Consider the following 24,788-nt stretch of genomic DNA (forward strand, 5'->3'; position numbering starts at 1 on the left):
AGAATTTATCAGAAAGGAAAACCACTCAAGCCTAGTTGGTATTACTCACATGAGCATCAATGTCAACTGAAGGATACATAGGGAGCACTGACTGTGACGCCACGTTACTTGAAGTCTGTGAGCAGGGTTCAGGTGTAGGGGATTCCGTAGTGTGCAAGGAGCTGGTGGAGCCACTGGGCACTCTGCTATTCACAGCTGAAATGTAACAACATATTATGAATTGATTCTGAGAAATTCTACATTTTAGATGAGAAATTTAGTCCTGTAAAACTGCAACAGTCTAGTATCAAAACAGAAGCGGAAGAAAACAAATTAAGTGGTCCTAACAGCAAACAAGTTGGTATCTCACGTAAAGGAGCTTTCCAGCAGTTCAGTAATAAAAGTATTATCTCCAAACTGTGTTAATTTAGAAAAATAATTTTATGAATTAGACTGTAAATATTATAAACTATAACATTTAGTTTTTTTTAAAAAAATTGCAACTGTCACCATTAGAGATCAATCATATACTAAATCTAACCACACACAGGTGACTTTAATCGCTAAAATACAAACCCAATGTTCAGAAATAAAGTATAAATCTGGAATTAAAAAGTTTTGCATGTAAAGGTTAGAGCACATCTAGACACCAGAGGAGGTTTCCAAAGCAAGACAAGTGACAGTGACTTACACCTTCAAATCGTGCTATAACAACCCAAAAGTTACATGAGTTATCTACAACCCATGAAGGGCTAGAACAACCCAGAAAGGCTGAAAGACAGAAGGGGGAGGGGGGGAATAAGAAAGCTGAAAACTGTAGACTGTGTGCTCCTTAGGATTTACTACTGATTGGTCGCAGCCTTTAAAAGACCTCATCCTGAAGGTACTTCTCAGCTCAGGGACAGAAGTAGTTTGGTAGTGCAACTTTATTTTCTTTTTTTTTTTTTTCTCTTAACAACTTAAGAAACTGGTAACTGAAATTAGGTTTTTATTTGACTAGTTTTAAATATAAGCTGAGAAGCTTTAACAGAACAAGCAAAGAAATATCCCCATGGACGTGTATTGCATGCTCCAGACCCTAGCCTGCCTTTGTAACACAGTGAAAACATCTGGCAACCTGCCTCTCTCTTTCCTTATTTTCTCAGCTAAAAGACTACACAAGCCATAGAAAGACTACACAAGCTACAAGCCTCCCTATTTCCTTCAAGCTTTCCTTGTTTTTTTCCAGCTTAGGGACTACAAGGGGAACTCAAATCAAAGGCTCTCAACTGGGATTACTTGTCAGGAAGGTCCAATGCACTAACCACTAGTGCACTTTACAGTAAGCCGTGTTAATGTAACATCTGTATTGGACAAGTAACTTGTACTGCAGGAATGCCAAGTTTCTATACTGCGCAGCCTCTTCAGATGTAATATTTAATTAGCTTTACTTACTCCAATATAAGTACTGCTTTGTAGTATTCCCGGAGCAAACAACTAATGGAAAACATTAACTGCAGGTAAGAAATACGCAGTGCAGTTACCTGCTGTAGTTCAAACATTTCAAGTGGCGAGGGAATATGAAGGATAAACTCTCATCTGTGTATTGCTTAGAGGCACTTTTGCAAAATTTTCCCAATAATTGTGCTTAAACAGTTCATCCTTCATGACTCCTCTTGCATATCCATAATTATTCATATAAAAACAGTGTAGATAGAAAAGTCTTAGAAAAATCCTCAATGTGGCTTCTAATGAAGCCTATTCATATACAACTGCACGTGACAAAGGAAATACAGACTGCAGTAAGTTGTAGAGAGCCCAGTTTACATGTGTTCAGAAAGAGAGAAAGCACAAATGAATGCATGGGGGGTAGAGTTAACACAAACTGTGGGAAGCTACCATTTTCCACCGGAATTTTAAATGCTAATTTAATTAAAGTGTTCTCCTTGGTCCACGGTCACAAACATTACCATGTGGCTACCACATTTCAGCAACAAGATATTCTATCCGCATTCCCGGTTTTGCTTCACTTTACAACCTTCCTGAACAAACCAGGTTTGCCTTAGAAGTTTTGAAGTTGCCACACTTCATCTGCTTACTCTGGATTACTACTGAGAGCAGCAGATGAGAATTCACGTAATACAATTGTCTCCCTCAAGTCACTGAAGTGCAAGATATTAACTGCATTTCTATAAATTATTCCTTCTAAAACATGAAATACCAAATCACCCTGTTAGGGACTGATTTTACTTTAAATCAAACTTACTCAAACAAGACACTGACTCAATGCTTTCAGGTCTTGCAGCTACAGATGGCATCTAAAAATGTATGCATGCGTGAGACATACAAAGCAGGTGTACGCAGAGGGACTCCACTTGAGCCACTTTAAGATTTGTTACTGAAATACATTTATTGCCACTGTTAGATTCATCAAATTCTCTATATTTCACAACCATAACTGAAAGTGTCAAACTATTTCCTGCATACTTTAGATTTTCATCACGTTTGAAATCTGAGTATGCTTTAAGCATTTCGCTTACACAGTAACAATGCCAAGTGTGAGAGAATGCACCAAAGGCAACAGAAACAGATAAATATATATTTATTACTGTATATTACTGATACCCTAAACTCTTCTTTAAAACACAATCTAACAAGAGTCCTACAGTATGCAGTAATTAATCCTTTCCTGTTAACTACTGTGTCAACAAAATTGCAGGATTTCTTTTTTTTCTAAAGTTTATTTTTTACTCCCTTAGAATGTTTGTCAGGCTTGAAATTGGTCTAAGGGAAACGCCAATGTGATTTGTGCTCTGGAAAGTAAAACATATCTGAGAACTTCTGCCTCCAGTTTCACACAGATGTTTCAGTTCAGTGCATTAGAAAGGTTACAGAATATAGAGATTTTTAACTCGAAGTATCATCTTGCAACAAAGTCTCCAATGCACCTTCACAAACCCTCCTATGGAATCCTAGGATACTGAGACGGTTAACCAAGACTGGGCAGACAAATCCTCTCGGTCTGCTCCTCAATTACACACCTCCATCTCTGAACCGTAAGCCAGTTACTGGTCCTGTGAAACTCATCCAGGGAGATGTCGTCGTCTTACTGACTGAACAGAACCCTTCCAACAGGAATGGGAGAAGCACCTCTCCATCCCCTTCCCTGGCCAGGACCAGATCTGTCAGACCTCTGCGAGAGTCCCATCGTCTGCCTGACAGACCAGAGGGAAACGGGATAAATTTCCAACTACTGAGTTTTAGCAAGTTGTATTTCCAATACCGACAGCTAGAGTACAGTCTTCCGAAGTAGCGGCAATACCCCACCCGATCCAGATCACAGCAATTACTTGTGTCTCAGTAATCGGGAGTACTGCAAAGACAACTCTAGGAGTACAGCAGCATGAGGTGTAGCCAGTGAGAGGGAAGGAGGTGAATCATGTTGTTTCCAGGGGAAAGACTGCTTGGAGAATACAAAACAAGTGATCAAAGGGAAGATCACTTCCAGGGACTCCAAGTGTCAAGCACCACTCCGGAATTTCTAATGGACTTGGAAAACATGTTGCTTTAATCTTTAAGACAAAAGCTTTTCAAAATGCAGCTTACTTCCTAATGAACAATTGTTTCATCTTTCCACGTGAAAGGATGCCCATAAACAATGATAACCAGGCACCGATTAAAGAATAAATTAAAAAGAATAAATTAAAATCAATTTTCACAGTGTGTACCTTAGATCATGATAAAATGCTTATTTCGTGACAAAGGGTTTGGATGCTTCTGTAGACTTAAATTTAAATAAAAAAACACGTATCTATTCTAGGTCCAACCCTTAAATGACAACGTCAAAATCCATTTTTCCCACGTTTTAAGACAGGCATGCAATTTTCCAAAGAGACTTCCTTTGCACCAGGGTGAAGCCTAAGACAATTCTCAAATAAACACGGATGACTATTTCCCAAAGTTATGGAAAAATAAATAAATCACAAGAAGCATGAGTAAAACAAATGGAAGCAAGAACTTCATATTTTGTCTTGGTACGACTCAAGGCATTGGCACAAACTTAAGCAAACAGCTTTTAGAGGTGATCACAGCTTTAGTCTGAAGGAGAATATGCATAACAATTGTTATGCCATGAACATGTAAACTCATGAACAGTGGACTTGTATTCCAGTTCTGCCTTCCTCAAAGGGACTGGTGTTTTCAGGACAAAGAGAACAATTCTTCCGCATATTGCTGTGTCTCATTCTATGAATCACAATTCTCACTCCACATTATCCTAGTAAACCACTATTCCAAAGAGCTATCCTAAAAAATAACCCAGATGTCACACCTTTAAAATAGTTATGTTAAAAAAAATCCAATTGTGGATAACCAACCACAACCACAATTTCAGAACCAAGTAAAATTTAATAAAGTGTCTTAAATCATCTGGAATGTAAGTATACAAACCTGAACGCCCAGGAGGAGAGGCAGATAGCATACTTCTATCTCCTGCCCACCCCCCCCAAAAAAAAGAACCACAGCTGAGTGCAAGCAGGAATCATTAATATTCTAGCTACAAACCAAATGTAGTAGCAAAAGAAAATCCTTCATCCTGAATACTTGAATAGACAAAAAAATAAAAAGCAAGAAAGCATCAATTCAGCTACTGCCACCTAAGAAATTTACTATGGCAAATGTGCAATGTGCACAGCAATGAAACGCCAACAATGCAAGGCAAGATGCTTTAAAAAAAAATTGTACTAAGTGATGAAAATTAAGTAATAAATGTGCTCTTATACTGGAAGATGTGATCCAAATTATTGTTTTCCCACTCTAAACTGCACCATGTTCATTTATCTCTTTTGCAGACCCAATTAAAATTTTGACTAAAGATCACACCTTCAAAGATAGAATTAGAAATTAGTTGTAAAGTTTTTACTATATCTAATTACATATTAATTATTACATACATACATTACATACTAATTTACATATCTAAATTTCCATTATAAGCAAACATGAAGAGAAAAGAAGAGTTGCTTTGTTTTTAGGTTTTACCTGACTTTGCAAATATTGCTCAGTTACTTCTGCATTTTTGAGGTTGATCAGCTTTATGAACGAGGGGACTCAGGTATAAACACCTACCAGCAACTCAACTGTCTGTTACTTTTCAATACCTTGTACCTTACCATCAACCATCTCAGCCCCTAGTAGCTATTCTATTAGCTGACGAGAAATACTCTGTGTATGTTGTCAAAGGAAGTTAGCAAAATGAAGATTTGAGGTTTTGTAGGAATATACGTCCTTCCCTACAAATAGCCAGAACTGAAGCTTTGAAAAGTTTGCCTTTTTTATATTACCACTGGTAAGAGCAACAATACGTCATTTCAGTGCAGAGGGCCAAAAGCTGACTTGAACGTTCTGTTCTTCTACAGTAGACTTGATACAAACTGGATACTCAACAGGAATAAAAATGTTCACACCTCTTCTAAATCAAGTGTCACTCACCACCATTAACGTAGTTCCACCAGTGGCACTGTAATCAAGGGAGGTATTTCATACGCACACTAAATCCTCAGTCTGAGGGAGAACAGGAGTCTTCCCACGGAGACAGACTTCCCAGACACCAGACACCCATCCCCTTAACAATTTTAACCAGCATCTATAGTACGCACACAAAGTCAGCTTTTGTAATGTTTTCTGCTGCTTGAAACTGCTTTACAAAATTAATGACTAATAGACAAATTTGTGGAAAAAGATCAGGTTTGTTTTAAATATAGATCAAAGAATTACGCGTAAGATTAGGTAGATTTACAATTTGTTTTTAAATATACGTACATTTGGGTTTAGTAGGACTATGATTTACACATTGTTTTACACAGTCTTTTTTAAAAACTGAGCAAAACTATCTAAATCTCTCCTGACTTCTTGTTTTGTTTTTGAAACAAATTTATGAATTTAAGAAAGTAAAGCAACATCAGCATTTTTTACAGGAGCATCTGGAATTAGGATAGCTAAAGTTTCCTTGATTTGCATCTGTAAGCACACTGTATCTAATCGTTTTTAGAAGTGTGTGCTATCTGCACATAGTTTTTGAAATGAGATTTACTTCGCAAAACCAGTAAACAGATCAGAAAATGAACAACAGGAACTAGCAAATCTACTGTTAAAGGTCCTTGAGTCAAAATATTTCTATTCAAAATTATGTTTGTTTTTTTTTTTTAAGATAAAATTTATTTTCCTGCTCAAGATTTCCCCCCTTGTCCCCCCCACCCCCCAAGCATATAGTTAAGTATATTTCATTTTCTTATGCTATCTGGAAATGAAAAGGCAAGGTACATTTTGTCACAGGGTACAATGCCAATATCATTGACAAGTCACAAGTATTTTGGTAATACATCTGAAACAAAATTAGTAGAGCTGACTCAGCTGACTATAGCAATTTTTTGGTCTGTGTGCACTGAGTATTTTGAATATAATGCACAGCTGCTGACCTTTAAGAGGTATATACTACATGGTTTTGTGCCAGATGTTAAACTCAGCACAGTAACTATTGCAAAGATAAAGTTCTTGGTGGTTGTTTTGCATTATACATTCAAAATTTCCTCCTTGCACACTGCAGTTTCAAATCTTGAGTAACACTTTGAGAACAATCCAATTGCATTTTTGCTTTCAAGTTAGCTGAGTATATTGAAGAACAGCTGATACTCAGAAAAACACGGGAAGATTTCTTTGAATTAAAACTACATAGCTGAAGGCAGCTGATACAAAACAGCACAGCTATTCGATCTACTGTGGTTTCCAGTGAAGGCTGCGAAGTTGTAGTTAGCCTTGACATACATGAGCTCAATTATGGCAATTACCATTCTGAAAGTTCACAGAAACTGCTAGCAAGTCTTACCACACATTTCTAAAACCTTGAAATGAACTTCAGAGGAGAAGGCAATGACTATGAAGAGGAAAAAAAAAAAAGACAGGAAAATAAGGGCTTAAGGGCAGACAAGGTGCAAAGAGAAGTTGAAAAACACTGAATTAAAAAAAAAAAAATACTGACCAATCAACATTGGTTACGCCCTGCATACATTTTAAACTAAAAAATGGTAGATTTAGATTAGATAATTAGGAAGAAATGCTTCACTCGGAGTGGTGAGGCACTGGCACAGGCTGCCCTGAGAAGCTGTGGATGCCCCATCCCTGTAAGCATTTAAGGCCAGGTTGGATAGGGCTCTGAGCAACTTGGTCTGGTGGGAGATGTCCCTGATCACGACAGGGTGGGGGTGGAATTAGATGATCCTTAAGGCCCCTTCCAATCCGAACTTTTCTGTGATTCTATACCTCCAGCAGTAAACACAAATCCTAGTAAAACATATGAAATGAAGTCAACAAAAATGATACTGATTTTTTCCACAATGGGACTCACACAACGCAACGTGTGGGACCCTCTATTCTGCTACATATAGTTATTAACAAGTGGAAGGGTGCTTTGCTTTTTTTTCTTTTCATCGAGATAATGGGACTTTTTTTGCCATGTTATATCTAATAAGCAGATATTCCTGTGTAATGATCACAGTTTAGAATGTACTCTGAAAACACAAGCCATTACAGAACTAAATGGTTGTGCATGGATTCCAGATTGCGTTCAAACTGTAGCAACATTTCCAGCAGAATGGAGAGGGATACATTTGTCAATACAAGTGACAATAATTTGTATTTTTCTAGAGATGACCAGTACACTAAATATATCCACTGTGGTATAAGCCTATACGGAAAATTCTACTGAAGACAAAAAAAAGCTGTCACATTCTCAGGTTTCCTAGTGGACACTACAAGTAACTCATGATTAGGCTTTTTAAAGTAGCTTTAAAGTAGCACAGAAAAAAAAAAAAGGCCGAAAGGTCTAAAAAAAAACAGGTCACCAGTACAGGATGGTTTGTGGTTTGGAAAAAGATTTTTTTTTTTTTTTTAAAGTCTCACATTAGAATTGGAAGTCACTGTTAAAATTAATAGATTAATCAGGAACTTTATGCATGAGCAAGTACTCCCAAACTGGAAAAGCCCAAGATATTTTTGGAGGGAAGGAGAGAAAGGGAAACTGAGCACACAAATTAATGCAAAAAGAGGTATATTTCTTAACCCACCTGCTATTAGGTCATCAAGAGTGTCGGTAAGCGTCTGTGCTGGAGTGGCAACCATTAATCCGTCTGGTTCTTGAACTAACAGTCCCTGCCCAGCAATTTGCTGCTGCTGTCCTATATTCTGCTGATTACCTATTGCTTTCTGAAGTTCAAGAGACTCTGTCCCATTATAGCCTAAATTACCAGAAAAATTACATTGCAGTGCTGGCAAAGGCTGGATAGGGACAAAATCTATTTGTTCAGCAGGTGGTGGTGACTGTTGTTGCTCATCATCTTTTGACAAAATTGTGTCAACCTGAGGTAACCCTGAAAAGTTATCCTCTGGCAGACCCTTATCAGCTTCCACTTCTGGGAAGACCCCTGTAAGTGGGCACTGCTGCTGCAGGGGAAGTGGTGTGTCTGTCTGACCTTTGGTCTCCAAATATTCTTTGGTAAACTGCTGTTGTGTTTTCATCTGCAACTGCCTTTCCACCTTCTGTAGCTCCTTCAATATTTTCTTCTTCTTCTGTACTTGTTCTTCTCTGTTCTTTTTAAGTTCTTCAATCTTATCTTTATTTAAAGGTTCACCTTGAATTAATTCCAATGATTTAAGTTGTGCTTTTTCAATAGCACTAATTCTCTGTCCAAGTTCATTCAGCTTGCCTTCAGTCTCTTCTACTATGCATTCCAAAGGCTGGTATGGGTGAAAAGGTGGCAGTAGGTCCTTATCTGCTACCTGCAGGGAACTTGACTTCTGCTTGGATGCACCTAAGCACATGAAAAATGTTTGAAAAAATGCCATGCTGAAGATACCCCATACCTCCCCTCTCACCCACCAAAAAAATAAAAATAAAAATAAATAAATAAAAATCTTTACAACTAACACTGCACATCTGTCAAATCATAAAAAGGTAAACCCTACACTCCACGTTAAGACAGAAAGGACAAAGCAAATGCTGGAATTTTAAATATTGATCCTAATACACCCTTGAACACCACTATTTTAATCTTAAGGAATAAGGAACCTTTATGATTTCTGATACCCATGACAATGCATCTTGGAAGGGAAATCAGCAAGAGCGAGGCAATTTAAATAATTCACTAAGCTCTCAAAATTGTTTGGGCGTGCAGAGCAAATTAAACTATTTTCTAGAAGCTAATTCCAACAGCAAGGTTGCAAGCAAAAGCACTCTATATTTGAGAGAACAAAAGTACTCTCTATATAGTACTCTATATTTGAGAGAAAACTCTACAGTAAGATCAGTATTTTGTCAATCACTATATATGGTTTATCCAAATGCTATAGCATTCTACCTTTGCATTACAAAAGAATCCTGCCAGTGCAAGCTCAATGTATACAAACATATTTTCAAGCTTTGGCACCCCTTTAACAGTTCTGAGAGAAAAATAACATCTTGCTTGCCTCCCTCTCTCTGGTAACGAATTAGCGATTCTGCTCACTATTAAGACTTGAAAATCTTCAATCCACCAGGAGACACTATGCCTGAGCACGGCTTCTGGGAAAGCTCACAATGCACTGCCTTCAAGCAGCACAGCTGCTGTCCTGAAAGCCATGTGCGAAAGCTTCACTCAGTTCTTGCTAATATGAATCTATTAAGTGCTTAAATTTTAATTATTACTTCAGTTTAAGAAATTCTAATGACAATTGTAAAAGGTTTTAGCTTGATCAAGTAACTTTCTGCAGTAACAGTCATTTACCATATCTAAGCAGCAATATGTGTAGCTTTAAAGAAAGAAACAGAACTTGAACAAAGCACTCCTACACCTCAGCATTAAAAGGGGAATTAAAATTATGCACAGTTTCAGCCGTGGATTAATAAAGCTACCTGAATGTAACGCAATTAAGTGAAAGTTTGGATGCTAGAACTAAATTCTATATAAGCCACTAGCTCTGGAAGGTTTAAGTTCCCTAAAACACTAATTTATTTCTCTCTGAGTCTTCCTTCACCAAAATATTAATTTACAAGTGAGTTCTTTTTACACTGCAGTCAAAACAGGAGACATACACACTGCGCTTCCAGATTACTATTTTTTTAAGGTACTAATTCAAGAAGCAAACAAGCATGAGAATTTCCTCTTAATAAGAGGAAAAAAAAGTAAGAGTTGAACCAACTCTATGCTGAATACTTTCACCGAAAAGATTCTCTGGACTGAAAACAAAGCCTAACTAAATTTAAAGGAAGCAACAAAAATGTTAATAGCCCCAGGAAATATACTACCATACCCACAAACTGTAAGTCTGTTCAGTACCAAAACTGTAGGTACACCAAGACAGACACCCTTAACCAAGCTTCTTCTCTAGCTTAGCTACTTTATATCACTGCCATATCCTGAAAGATCAGTACTTCCAGCTGAACTCCTACTCAAAACATTTCGGCTATTTTGTCTCTAAGTTCCAAGACAATTTCTGTGAAAAGAATAGCGAACTTGATTAAAAGTTTAGTAGTAACTTCCTTTGTATTGGCTGGTATACTACTGGATCCTTAGCTCAAGGCTGTTATAAGCTGTTGGCTAGTTGACTTTGTAGCATATTTAAGGTCTACAGTTACCCTTTCATTTTAAAAATTGTGAATTAATTCATACAGTTAAAATATAATTTAAGTTTTGGAGACCACGATTGAAAATGTATTTATTCACCAAAAATCTGTAAAATGTTTTTCTACATCTTTGTTAGAAATCAGTAAAACACAAGTCCGTTGGTGCTTTGAAACTAAGCTGCTCTTCTGCAAATTCTGCTAATTAGCAGAAACATTTTAGTAAACATAATTTAAGATGCAGCTAAGACAGGAACACTTCATGCTGCTCTGTTTATTTTTGTTCCTAAGAGTACTATACCATCTTCATCGTATCACAAAGCATTCTCATGACTTTTCACAGTTCTGGACAGCCTCCATCACTCCACAGGAAAGAAAAATTGCAGTTCAGAAAGCCCCCAAATAATAAATTATCAACAATGTCCCCCCTCAACTAATTACCACCTGGGGAGAAAACAAGCCTGGTTGTCATAGGAAAAGTCTTCTAAGAACACAGGAGAAACTACAGAGACAAAGTAGGCTTGTATAAAGAAAAATCTGATGTTTCTAGTCTGTACTGATTAAAGACGACAAGGCTGGTCTCACAATGGGAATCAGATTGTCCAAACAGTGCCTCAGATTTGGAATTAGCACTGAAAATTCAGAAAGTTTCTGAAAACAGAACTTAGAAAAATCAGTACAGCCCACAGCATGCTACAGCACAAAGTGTATGCAAATATGGACACAGTACAAATGAAGAGCTAGGCTCTGAAGTTCCAAAAAAAGATGCAGAGATGTACTTCAATCACCTTCTAATTGATTAGAAGGGGTGCTTTATAGGCACTAAATCACTCTTCCTATGCCAGAAAATAGGTGCCAGCTATAATCTTGGGGATAATGGAAAAGGATGAGGAACAGGAAGAAAGATTTGCTAAACCTTCACATCCTAACAACCAGTTCAAAACAGAGCTGGAAAAGACACTATTGGTACCCTAAAAATTGTAAGCACTATAGTATATTATATAGTATATTAGTACTTGAAAGTAGGTATTTCCTGCCTTTATTCAGATCTTCTCTGTATTACAATATCCTGGAAAAGGTGCCCATTTTAGTAAATAATTGTGAACAAGACGCTATTTTATAATTTCACTTTTGAAAGTAGGACTTAGAATTTCAGGCATAGGCCAGACCATAATTACTTCAACTTGTATTTTCATTTACCTTTTCAGTGGATGGTAAATCTAGACAACCAACCTACTACGAAATTAAACCTAGCAATACCAAGGAGTCCATCTAGTCCCTAAAGCAGCTGTTTTGGCCACTTACTTTGTACCCAAAAGACTAAAGACTGAGGTCCAGTGAAAGCCTAGATGTAGCTAGACAAACATCACATGCTACCAGGTAATCAAGGTTACAGGAAAGAGAATTGTTCACTTGACAGAAAATCCAGGGTGGTTATGGGCATGCCAGGAAAGCAGTGGAGGAAAGAAAATGATCCTTTCCTAATTTATTCTGTCAATAGCAGTACTAATATATTTAGAGCACACATTTATTTGCAGAACCTATTTTGCTTCCCGTACTTCCACGGGTTCTGCATCCTAACTTCATCAATACAGCCTTTACCATCATTCCTGCAGAGTCACCATTTTACTTTTTGCCTCACACACTTCTCTTCTCCCATGAACGTTTTCAGCCATTTTTCACCAAACATACGCTACCCAAGTACAAGTTGCATACAAGTTCAGCTTCCCATCATTTTCTCTGAATTCTTATTCACCTACATTTACAGGAAATATGAAGTATAAGTTCTCTGCTTTGATCTACTGTACTTATCCCAGTACACTGTAGATAACCTCTTGAGTACCTAAATTGATTTGCAATAATCCATCCATCCAGATCAGCATACTCCAAATATCATACCCGAACTCTTGAGCATCCAATAATATGCAGTGGAGAACACCAATACCAGTTCTTTTTTAAAACTCACTTCTGGCATAAAGTAATATTTAAAGGTCCTAGATGCTCTGAGCAAGACTGAAGAAAGGTAACTGATATTTATAGTTCTCAGCTCTCCTAAGCAATTAAAATCTTCTAATTTAAATTTGCTTTCACACATTTACTCTCCACAGGGTTGCTGCCTGTGAACAAGTATGATACCAGATTTCATCCCTAGTGCTTACGATTCTCTAGGAAACTGCTTTTCTAGTCCTGCCATCTAATCTATAGGGTATCTTGTTTTCACAATAAAGTAGTAGATTTTATGTCCTTTCACAACTAACAGAGTAGCACAGGTGAAGTGCTACCTATCCCAGATGAACCTACCTAAAACAAGCTACCTTACTGACCTCCAATGACTTTGCTACTGGATGTACCATGTAGATTTGCTAACATTCAGTAGTAGCACAGACAGGGACTTCTGCAAGTTAGAGGACAGACAGTCACTACAAGGAAGTGTCCAGGAAGCCTGACTTGGGTATGCAACTTCCTTATATAAACAAAGGCTAATGGGGATCTTGCTCTGAAAGCACCACTAATAAACTGGCAAAGACAGACATTCTGATGAAGTGCTTCAGAGCAAGCAACCAAAGTTTAATCATTATTTTATTAGGTTTGTTTTTTATAATCCATTATGCTCTTCAGGAAGGTTCTGTCAATGCAACTGCTATTCTTGCATTTCAGATTAGAGGTTTTCATCTCGGTCACCACTAGCAGCAGTTTTACTTTGCTTTACTTTACTTTTTACTAGATTAAATTCTGGGACTTGTTAACAGCTCCTTAATTGCCAGAGTTGTTAAATGAAAACGAGTGGATCCAAATCCAAACAGCTAAATTCCAAAAGATTTTTCTGCCATACAGAAATGATTGCATGAAAAAAACAACTGTGAAACATTTGTACACTTAAAGACATCCTCTCCACTGGAATCAATACCCAGTATATACACCTGTATTAATCAGCATGTCATCCATCCTGACAGCTAATATTGCCTAGAATTTACAAAAACAAAACCAACCAACCAACCACACAGCCAGACTCAGTTTGTTCCTCCCTTCACAAAAGGCAGGCACTGGGAAGCATAAATCCATAGAAAAGGATTTCAGTGATGAGTGCTTTGTTACAGCTTTTTTCGTCTACTGTTATTCTGGCACATCAGAGTGAAATCAGGTGATTTTTTTTTTTTTAAATTGAAGGTTAAAGCTAGATTTGCAGTCTCCGATTAAAATTTACCAGTTTCAACAGGAATAGGATGAGCTCCATGTTGAATTTTCGAGAACATTATGTATTTAACTATAATTAATATCAGTAAGAACTTCAACTGTAAAGACACGGGGAAACAGTCAATCCACATACACAAAATATTAATTGGGCTAACTGGACAACTAAAAAGTAATCTACTTTTCCCCAAAAAATTCATCTGCTACACTGTTTCACTGCATACTTAACTCTTCTTTAAGAGCAGGATGATTCATGGAGGACTGAAAGTTCAGATGAGTTTGTACTCCACTACATTCCTCTTGCAAGCCACGTAGTATTTCTGCCAATCTTTATCGCTCCTGCAACTGTTTCTACAGAAAACTTGCAGGAATTAGGTTCAATGATTACATGGCTGAAACCAAACTGACATTCTAATCAACCTTAACTCAATTTCTGACATTCAAAAGCTTTGGTCGCTTTCTAACTATAGTCATCTTCCCAAGGTTTTTTTTTCCAGGGGCTTGATGGAATCTAACTGGAAAACTGCTAAGATGTGACTAAATTAGTAGGTGGCAGGCAGGCAACAGAAGCTTTCAAAGATTGGAATTTCACAAAACATCGTGAAAATAATTTCGATACACTTGTGATCATGTGGATCTACGCCTGTCTCGTTTAAATCATCTGCCTGCAACTAAAGAGTCACATAGAAGAATGAGTATGTAAGTCTACTGAGAAAGCATTAGTTAAGTTAGCAAAAAGGCATAGACTGCTTCCTTGAGATTAAAAAGAATACTATCTAGAATTATCCACCTTTGTGGGCATTTTAGGCTTTGGGATCTTTCAATTAAGTCACACAATGCATCAAGTTCTTTATCAGTACACAACTCAGTATTTAAGCAAAGTAGTAGATATTTGACTAAAAAAACATATATTTAGTTTGTAGCTAAGTAGAAGCTTTTGTTTGTTTTTCTTTCTCCAAGGCATTAGATTGTTAGTAAGACTTAGCATGATGATACAGAGAAAACAGCATATTAAAGGTCTCACTTAAAAAGCTTAAAAATCCCCCAAACCTATTTAACTTCAAGGGGATTCTAATCTCCTTCCCCTGGGATCAAAGGCAGATGTGAACAGCAGTTGTGAATAACAAGTCTGTAAGTTCTGTTGAATTCTTAATACATAACCAAGCTCTCCAAATAAGAAAACACTGCAAGTTACTGTCAACTTAAAAACAATAGTGAAGACGTGGAATGACAGCATGTTGAAATTTTAAGCACTTAGTTAAGGCCAATTAGTTAATTTATAACCAAGATTTCAAATCAGTTATGAAATGAAATAAATATTGAAAAAAATAGGATAACTGATATCTCCATCTTCAAAAAACAAACTTAAATCTGCATGTTTAAAAAAGCCTTACATCAGTTCAAATACTTGGAATAAGAAAACACTACTACTGCTTACCATGAACTCCCTAAGCATCCCCTTATTTCACTAGTGTGATTACTTTCAATAACGTTCTAAAAGCTTGCTGTGAAAGACTAAGCCAGCGCAGAATCATAGACACGCTGGGAGCTGTGGATCCCACAATTTAACATTATATTGAGTTTACAAGATATACAATACTATCATTGTCAACAATATTACACAGGCTAGTTTCTTCAAGTAACCTGACAGCATTCTTTTCAACCATTTCACATACTGGAAATGGTCCACATTTAGGTGAAAAAGAGAATTGTTTTTAAAAGTGCACCTAAAGTTACAAAAGCAGCCTGATGGTGTTCACAACTTACATTAAGTGGAATTGACAGTTCACATAGCCCATGTGAAGTCAAAACATTAAGTTTCTTAGCATCACTGCTTATTTCCAAGGGAGTGAGCCTGAAGAGCAACCTTTCTTAACTGGCAAAGAATTAAGCCAGCTAGGCTCAGACAGTGGGAGGAGAAATGGTTTCTAAAAGGGTTCTTTCTTAAGTCATGCACTTGGAGTCACTGCACCTTGCAAGAAGTCTATCTTTCCAGTGCCAGAGCTTTACAGCAAGAGGGAGAAAATGTATTCATCCTGGCTGGAGAGCTGGCTGGTGCTGGAAGCGACTTCCGTGCCAGCTGGGCTGAGAGCACAGAGCTGCCCCAGCATACTCTAGGGAACCAGATGCAGGGACGCTTGAAGCTGCACATCTGCCACTGTGCTTCACTACCCACTCAGTGAGGACAACTAGCAGCAGCAGATACCTGCTCATCCTTCAGCTGCAGAAATACTGCAGCTCATTTTTCCAGCTGGAAGACCATCCTTGTTCAGCTGCATCAGAATTACTGCTGAGCAATTCTGACTGCATTCAGTTGAGGGAAGCAACAAATACAAAACAAGGTCACAATCTTCTGCCTTTTCACACAAAAGCACAAAACTACACTGTGATTTCACTTTTACATGGACAAGCTAGACACATGTTAGAAGTATACTAATAACAATCTTACATGAGTTAAATTATAAGTCAAGTTCTTTTCAGTCCCATGAACTAATTCTGCTGCTTCTTTCGTTTTTCTTCATCTCTTTATGAGGTTACAACATTTTCACAGTGCCTATGTCTCTGTATATCCACTGTCAGCTCTGAAATGTTTTTTTTCTGTTGCCAAAATCAAAATTAAATAATCTGCCAAAACATTTATTCCATGGCAATGTTCCTACAAGCCTCCTCACTATAGTAAGAATAATTTCATTCACAATTAAACCATAAATTCTTCAAAGGTTTCACAGCATATTTGACTTATAACAACACACAAGTGCATTCTAGTTTTACACTTTAGGCAATGAGTTGTTACTACTGCATTTGTTGCAAAAGTAATACAGACCCCTAAAACAGACTGAGATGAGGTAGAAACGGCTAGGTGTTCCTCTCCTTCCTCCAAGTAGTCAAGAATTTATGCAAAAGACTTAGGAGCTTATTTGTAACTCTGCAGGCAAGAAATTTATTCCAAAAAAAATCATTACATAAGAACTTGAGACTGTTCTGTCTGTCTCATCCCCATCCCTGTCTCCCCCTCCCCCCCAATAATATGTCTTTCTTCATTTGCACCCTCTGTCACTCCTCATTTGCCAAGTCTAACAACGAAGTCTGCCATATTAAAGCCACGTGCATGTCAGAAGTTAGAGACAGTGTTCTCTGCTGAATTTTGGTTCTTATCACAGTTAGAACAACAGTGGTATCTTTATAACGACCACACAGTTTTATGACAAAAATGTTTTCTCCCCCTAAACATTTTAGATATACCAGAACTTTACACACAAAGCTTTCAGTAATGTTTCATTAACCCAATGACACTTCAGATCACTACTTTTCAGATGTAACACACCACAGATTAGTTTTGCTGACACACATGAAGCATATCGTGAAATACCAAGAACCCTCAGTACCAGTTTCAGCAACACAGTATTGCTAAAAACATGCCTAAAACGTGAACTGACATTTCCTATAAGTTTTCTTTTTAAATGGGATCTATTTCTTAAACTATATCAACTTTCTGCATCTCACTATTTGATTAAATAATATCTGATTTTAAACTTATAACTTTAGTCTTCTGATAGACGATCAACTGCTCTCATTAATTCCCATGCATCACAAACTGCATTTCCAGAACACTAGCTTACCCATTGGTATCAAAAGTTACTTAAGGGAAAGCATGTTACACTAGCAGATAATTTTCACTGCGTTATCTAGACCAGAAGTTGCATATTCTTTTCATTTTTTGGCACTTTTGGTACTAATTCTTATGAAATATGAAGTAGCAGATGTTGCACATCCTGCAAAAAATATATAGTAACTGTATTTTAGAAGTTACATGGCATGCACAGAGAGAATCAAGGTCACAAACTTAAAAACCATTAGGTATACAATATTTTTCTTAATTCATTTGTGCCCCTGGCATTTTTAGTTTGTTTTAGCATTGAACACTTCAAGAATAAACAAATTAAATGAAGCTATCTGACAGAGCTTTGTATACCGTGATATCTAATCTCTCCCTCCTCCAAACCAAAACTCATTAAGTAAATTGCTAGAAGTTGTAACTTTCCACTTGACAATCTGCTTCTCTTCCTGAGCTTACTTAACAGAAGTGAAGAATTTGTAACTCCATCCACAGCCAAAAATCAAATGCTAAATTTGCCATTTAATGACTGCAAATAATTTTAACCAGTCAGCTTAACCATGTTCAAAGCAAAAACCCTGATGTTAGTTACTTACAAGGGTACTATTATTAATGGAAGAAAAATTGTCCTCCTGTAAGTAGATCTACGTTGGCATTTTATGATGCCAAAATGCTCGCACTGCTACTTTAAAAAAAGAAATAAGTTGATATTAACAAATTTGTGGAAATAGCAACTATTCTAGACAACCAATGTACAAAATTCAAAAGTTAACACCATAGATAGTGTTTATTACTGTTTTTATCAGTCTGGACTATGGCAGTTACTGAAACCACTTTCTTCCAAAAACTTAGGTTAAGCATGCCCAGTAACCAGTGTTACTATACTGTAGTAAATAAGAAAGTTAGCAAAAACTACTCACTACATAAAATACTTCTATATTTAAGTCCTACCTTCATTACAGGTGTTCAGAAATTGATGGAGTGGACTATACTACGTATAAGCACTCAGAAAAGGTTCCCTAGCCTAACAGTTTCCAAACTGCATGTATTCTCCAAAGAGCTACATACTAACCTTTCACCACTCCCACGAGAGGTGGCGAGTTCTCTTGAGGGGTTCTGTCAGGTTCCTGGGGAGGTACAACCATAGCAAGTGTATGCACTGGTACACGAGGAACCTTAAAATAAAGTCACAGATACATAGTCAGATAAAAAAAAAAAAACTCTCAAACTGACCCAGTCGTAAGGCATTGATGTGAAGGTATGTTTCTACAGACCTCCATTCTACTCTTCCCAAACTGTCTATGCCCTGCTATCTGTTGGCATGACCACTCTCATTCATCTTATTGTGGATTTTATGTCAGTTAGCTGTATTAGTCATTACAAAAATCCTGGACAGTGTAAGCTGGAAAGCTGTTTACATCTTTAGGCTTTTAAATCAATAAACTGTGCTGGAAAGATACCTCTCCAACAACTTGGAGAATAATAAATTTATACAGCATAATTTCTTTTATATAACAATCAGAATCAGCAGGGACATTTGAGAGGCACTGTCATTAATGGTTTAGAGCTGTAGAAACAAAATACTAAGCAACCAAGAAAATGATACACTTTTAAGACACTAGGTCTGGGACTATCCCATTTCCTGAGAGAAGAAAATGGGAAAAAGTTCATGTACTACAGACAATACCAATCAACTTTCTTACTCTGCTATTTTCAAATGCATACTTCTTTTCCCCTCCTTTTCACTCTGTTTGCATCTAAAGTTGCTTGAGAAGTTAGGTACAAAAGAAGCATTTCCTTGTAACATTTATTGTGTTATTTTTTTAAAAATTTCTTATACCTTACCTGAGACTGATCCTGAGATGGAGGTGTGAGCTGAGACAAGTCTGCTGCAGGAACTGACAAAACATTGTTTGGGTAATCCAGCAAGTAAGAAACAACATTTGTATGTCCTCCTTTGGCAGCTTCAATGAGCATTGTTGAGCCATCCTGAATTGAGATTTTGGAAATAAAAAGCCAGAAGATGAATTCTGCTCCCTGGTATAGAACATCAGATACGATGTTTAATTTAAAATTGCACATTCACTACTTCATTAAATCAATTATGTAGTTCTTTTGATACATGAAATAACCATGATAAATAAATCGTTTCAAGTGAATACCTTGAGTCGATGAGTAGGATCTGCACCATGAGCCAGAAGGAGCTCAACAACTGCCAAGTGGCCTCCTGCACATGCCAGAGACACCACTGTGTGGTCATTATTAGCTGTAGCCCTATTAACGTTGGCACCTGTAAAGAGAACATCTCAGAATCAAACACAAGGACTTTTTTAAAGTATCAACAAATACTGGAGTATTTTCTGGAATAAGAAGATTTGTCTTTTAATTATCCAAATTCATACATATTTTAGGGACAAGAGCAAGAGATTTTAGATAAACTGATGGCTTGTATACAGAATTGTCATCATCTCACAAAGCAGAAATGTAGGGGTTTTTTTGTTTGTTTTCCCCCCAAGGGGAGTGTGGGTATGCTTTCTTCCCCTTTTTTGTGAAAATGAAAATTTTTGCCATAATTCAAAGCTATTTCTTACTCTATATTATGGAGTAGAAAAAATAGCTACCAAATATTTTGAGATTTGCTGCATCATAATCATAGAATCATAGAATATCCCAAGTTGGAAGGGACCCACAAGGATCATCGAGTCCAACTCCTGGCACCACACAGGTCTACCCAAAATTATAGACCATGTGACTAAGCGCACAGTCCAAACGCTTCTTAAACTCCAATAGGCTTGGTGCAGTGACTATTTCCCTGGGGAGCCTGTTCCAATGTCCGACCACCCTCTCAGTGAAGAACCTCTTCCTGATGTCTAGCCTGAACCTCCCCTGCCTCAGCTTGACACCATTCCTGCGGGTCCTATCACTGGTGATTAAGGAGAATAGATCGGCGCCTGCCCCTCCACTCCCCCTCCTGAGGAAGCTGTAGACTGTGATGAGGTCTCCCCTCAGCCTCCTCTTCTCCAGGCTGAACAGGCCAAGTGACCACAGCCGCTCCTCATACATCTTCCCCTCTAGTCCCTTCACCATCTTTGTAGCCCTCCTCTGGACACTCTCCAACAGTTTTACATCCTTTTTGTACTGCGGTGCCCAGAACTGCACACAGTACTCAAGGTGAGTACTATGATTTGTGATTGTCCCGCACACCAGAGCAGTGCGGGACAATCACTTCCCTTGACCGACTAGCAATGCCATGCTTGATGCACCCCAGGATACGGTTGGCCCTCCTGGCTGCCAGGGCACACTGCTGGCTCATATTCAGCTTGCTGTCAACCACAACCCCCAGATCCCTCTCTGCGGGGCTGCTCTCCAGCGTCTCATCACCCAGTCTGTACGTATAGCCAGGGTTGCCCCGTCCCAGGTGCAGGACCCAGTGCATAAACCAAAAAAAATTCAAGAAACCCTTAACAGCTTGACAAGCGCTCACGTACACATAAGATTATTTTAGAAGACTGATCACAAATGCAGAATGTAACTGGTACTTTAAGTTTAAAAAACTAATTATTTAAACTAATATTTTACCTTTGCTAATAAGGAATTGCACAGTACATAAATGACCAGCCCGTGCAGCCTTCATTAGTGGAGTTCTTCCCCCCTCAGATTCATGCTCCTATTGTAAAAGAGAAATAACAGATGTTGCATAAATGGGCAAAAACTTTAACATTGTTTCAGCTCTTGAACCACCCAGTGATGGGACTGGAATTATCAGTCTCTGAAGAAGATCCACATATCTTCTTTACTGACTGGAATTAATTTTCATCATTTTGTCATCAAGATCACATCCATACTGTTAGTCATACAAGGAAGTCTCCCAATTTCTACACCCATTTTTATTTTAGCATTCAAATGCATAACACACTTGAGAATAGTAACATCTCATTTCCTCCTTGCAGGCCAATAACTATATTTCACGCGTATCAACCAACACTGGGAAGTATACACATAACTGATATGCAGCAGTTCTGAGAACTGTCACATGCTGCACATGAGACTTTTAGAACTGAAATAACTTCAAAAGTGCAGAAAACATTTTTAAGACACATTGAAGAGGATCAAGGAGACAATCGCCTTTTTTTCCCTCTTTTTTTTTTTATTTTGGATGGGTAAATATCCTTCACTTCAGGTCACAAGTCTCTGAAGAAAAGTACTGGAAAATAAACCACGAAGACAACAAAAGGATGAATTCAGCATCACAGATGAACAGATGACAAATAACAAAAGAGAAAGGAACAACAAGAATGATTTTCTGATTTAAAAAGTTTCTGACAACTGGAAAGATGTGGCTGAATAGAATTATATTAGAGAAGTTAGACTCAGAAAGTCTGCCTGTTCTGTAGACATGATTACTGCTACAAAGAATGCCGACTAACACACATCAACTATCCCACAGCAACAAGGGGAGAGAACATCCTCCTCCTGAGTGTTTTTATTTGCACTCTTCATATTCAGTCTAATCATTAATACAAGAACAATAGGATTTGTATTTTTATTTTTTAAATGAAGAATCTAGGAGGCCAAGCTCCAAGTACACTATTTAATCATGGAATTGCAAGCATATCCGACTGTGAAAGCTAACATTTAGTACTGACAGGGAATGATACGATTTACAAACATAAAAGCACAAGAACACATTTGATCAAACAATTAACTCCTTCCCTTAGTTTCAATATTCCTGAAAACTATGCATATATCTTGACACATTGCTTGCTTTGGTTGCAAGCCTGCATCTTAAGTTAGCTTTCTGTTCACACACTTCATAGAATCATAAAGAAAAGCCCAAGCTGGAAGGGACCTTTTTTCATCACCAGATCCTTAACTAGCTTACAGGGGAAAAGGGAGCCTGAATGCGATTATCCAGCAGCCTGTCCAACCACACCTCCAGTGATGGGGATTCTACCACATCCCTGGGGAGGTTGTGCCCATGACTGATTGTTCTCCCTGTAGAACGTTTCTCTTACATTAAGACAAAACTCCCAGCACAGCTTGTACCCACTGCCCCTGGTCTTCTACATGTGTCTCCTTGTGAAGAGAGGGCCTCCTTTCTCTTTGCAGCCACCCTTGAAGCAGTGGAGTCCTGCAGTGAGGTCCCTCAGAGCCTACTTTTCTCCAGGGTGAAGAGAAACAACTCCTTCAGTCTTTCTTCATTCGGCAGGTTCTCCAGCCCTTTGGTCATCTTGGTGGCCCTCCCTTGGACCCTTTCCAGTCTGTTCATGTCTCTTTGGAGTTGTGGGGACCAGAACTGGACACAGTACTCCAGGTGCAGCCTGGCAAGTGCTGAGTAGAGTGAGATGATCGCATCTCTATGGCTGCTAGTAACGGCCTTGAAGATGCAGCCCAGGATCCAATTTGCCTTCCTTGCTTCAGCACTGTATTGCTGACTCACGTCCAGCTTGTTGACCACCAGGAACCCCCCAGTCCCTTTCAGCAGGGCTGCATCCTAGCCACAAAGATCCTAGCCCATACGGGGCTCTTTGGTTATGTTGTCACAGTTAAAGGACCTTGCACTTGCCATGTTAAACTTCATACAGTTCTTCCTTGCCCACTTTTCCAATGCAGGTCTCTCTCTAAGATGGTTTTCCTTTCTGAGATGTCCACCCCACCACACAGTTTAGTATCATCCGCAAAGCTGGTGAGGATGTTTTCAATCCCATTGTTAAGATTTATGATGATATTAGAAGTGTGGGGCCCAGTATTAATCCCTGAGGGATCCAACTTACGACATGCTGCCAATCTGAGTAAAAATCTTTGAACACCATCCTGTTAGCCAATTTCTTACCCACCTCACAGACCAGTCTATGTCTACAGAAGATTTTTGGGTTTTGTTGTAGAAAGATCAGGTTAGTCAGGCATGATTTGCCTTTTGTAAAGTCATGTGGGCTTCTCCCAGTCACCTGATTCATTTGGTTTGTAATAGTTTCTAGTTGGACTTGTTCCATTACTTTCCCAGGGATTGAATTAAGATTAATGGGCTTGTAGTTTCCTGGGTTCTCTTTTGGGCCATTCTTGTAGACGGGTATAACGTTTGCCCTCTTCCAGTCATCAGGGGCATGCCCTGATCTCACTAACTTTCCAAATATTATAGACAGTGGCCTTGCAACAACATCGGACATTTCTGTAAACACCCTGGGGTGGATTCTGCCTGGGTTCATACATTTACGTGGGTTGAGCCCCTGAGGCTGCAGACCAGGCCTTCCCCCACTACATGCATTGTAGCTCCTCGATCCTGTGATCTGGGGCCCTAATTTGCTGTTAAAGACAGAGACAAAGAAGCTATTAAGAACCTCTGCCTTATCAATGTTATTCGCAGATCTTTGTCTTTCCTGTGCTTCTGCTTACATATCTGAAGAACTCTTTTGTGTCGTTCTCGACATCTTTGGCCAACTTCAGTTCTAGCTGAGCCTTAGCCTTCCTGACTTCATCTCTGCATACCCTACAAAGGTTCTTGTAATCATCAACTGCTATTTGTCTGAATTGCCTTTCCACTTGAGGAAGAAATATCTAGACTGGATCTTATATTGGAGATTGATCCCACACAGATAGTACAAACCAATCCTTTGACATCATGAAGGCAACACTACCCTTCTATGCACTTCATTCTTGCCACCTGCATAAGAAATGTTTGCTATTACATATATATATATATATGTATATATATATACACACACACACACATATATATATAAATAACATGCAGGCAGACAGGAAGCCTTACAGGCTTGCTACTTAAATCACTTTTTATTTTTTAATCATTAGATTATACTACCAGGGCAAATCACTGCTTAACTATCAGTAAATATATGCATGCTTTTAGATTGTCTGCATGTCAAATATGACATGCAAGGATTAGTAGCATACTCACGAGAGCTCTGGTATTTGGCATAGCTTTTTAATCCTCAGCTACTGCCTATGCGTTATAAAAAGCCAGATACTGCTGTTTGTTTTATGCACAATAAAACCCCAGAACTACAGGCAAACCATTCACAAAACAGCTATGAATGCAGAGAACTATTAAATAACACTTCACTGACTGAACAGGTCCAGAACATTACTGCCTAAACAATTTAACAGACATTTCAAAATCCACATTGATGTAACAGCAAACATAGCAAAAAGCAAAATTTATTTTAGCTCATCTTGATTAAATTCAAGATAGTGAAAGACCATTCTTTATTGCATTCAAATGTAATATTTCAGAGAACTAGCGATTAGGTACCACTATTTGCAACAAATTCTCCATTCCTAGTATACTTCACTGCTGAAGTCTTAAACACGGATGTCAGAAGGCTTCATGATTTAAAAGCAATGCAGTTATTC

The 24,788-nt window shown here is 38.1% G+C and overlaps 1 protein-coding gene across 14 annotated transcripts in view; it reads right to left on the reverse strand.

Annotated features, from left to right (window-relative positions):
* Positions 1 to 24,788, reverse strand: part of ANKHD1 (ankyrin repeat and KH domain containing 1) — a 119,829-nt gene that overhangs the window by 30,206 nt on the left and 64,835 nt on the right. For 12 of the 14 annotated variants that reach the window (XM_083799106.1, XM_083799113.1, XM_083799105.1 and 9 more), the window contains 6 exons: positions 20,997 to 21,084; positions 19,580 to 19,707; positions 19,263 to 19,406; positions 18,490 to 18,592; positions 8,079 to 8,822; positions 50 to 195 (listed from right to left, as the gene is read on the reverse strand). In XM_083799106.1, coding sequence (XP_083655232.1) covers positions 50 to 195; positions 8,079 to 8,822; positions 18,490 to 18,592; positions 19,263 to 19,406; positions 19,580 to 19,707; positions 20,997 to 21,084 — 1,353 coding nt within the window. The remainder of the gene's footprint in view (positions 1 to 49; positions 196 to 8,078; positions 8,823 to 18,489; positions 18,593 to 19,262; positions 19,407 to 19,579; positions 19,708 to 20,996; positions 21,085 to 24,788) is intronic. The other 2 variants (XM_083799104.1, XM_083799103.1) reach the window with 1 other exon arrangement.

This window comes from Anser anser, assembly GCF_964211835.1.
Source record: "Anser anser genome assembly, chromosome: 14".
NCBI classification, from domain to species: Eukaryota; Metazoa; Chordata; class Aves; order Anseriformes; family Anatidae; genus Anser; species Anser anser.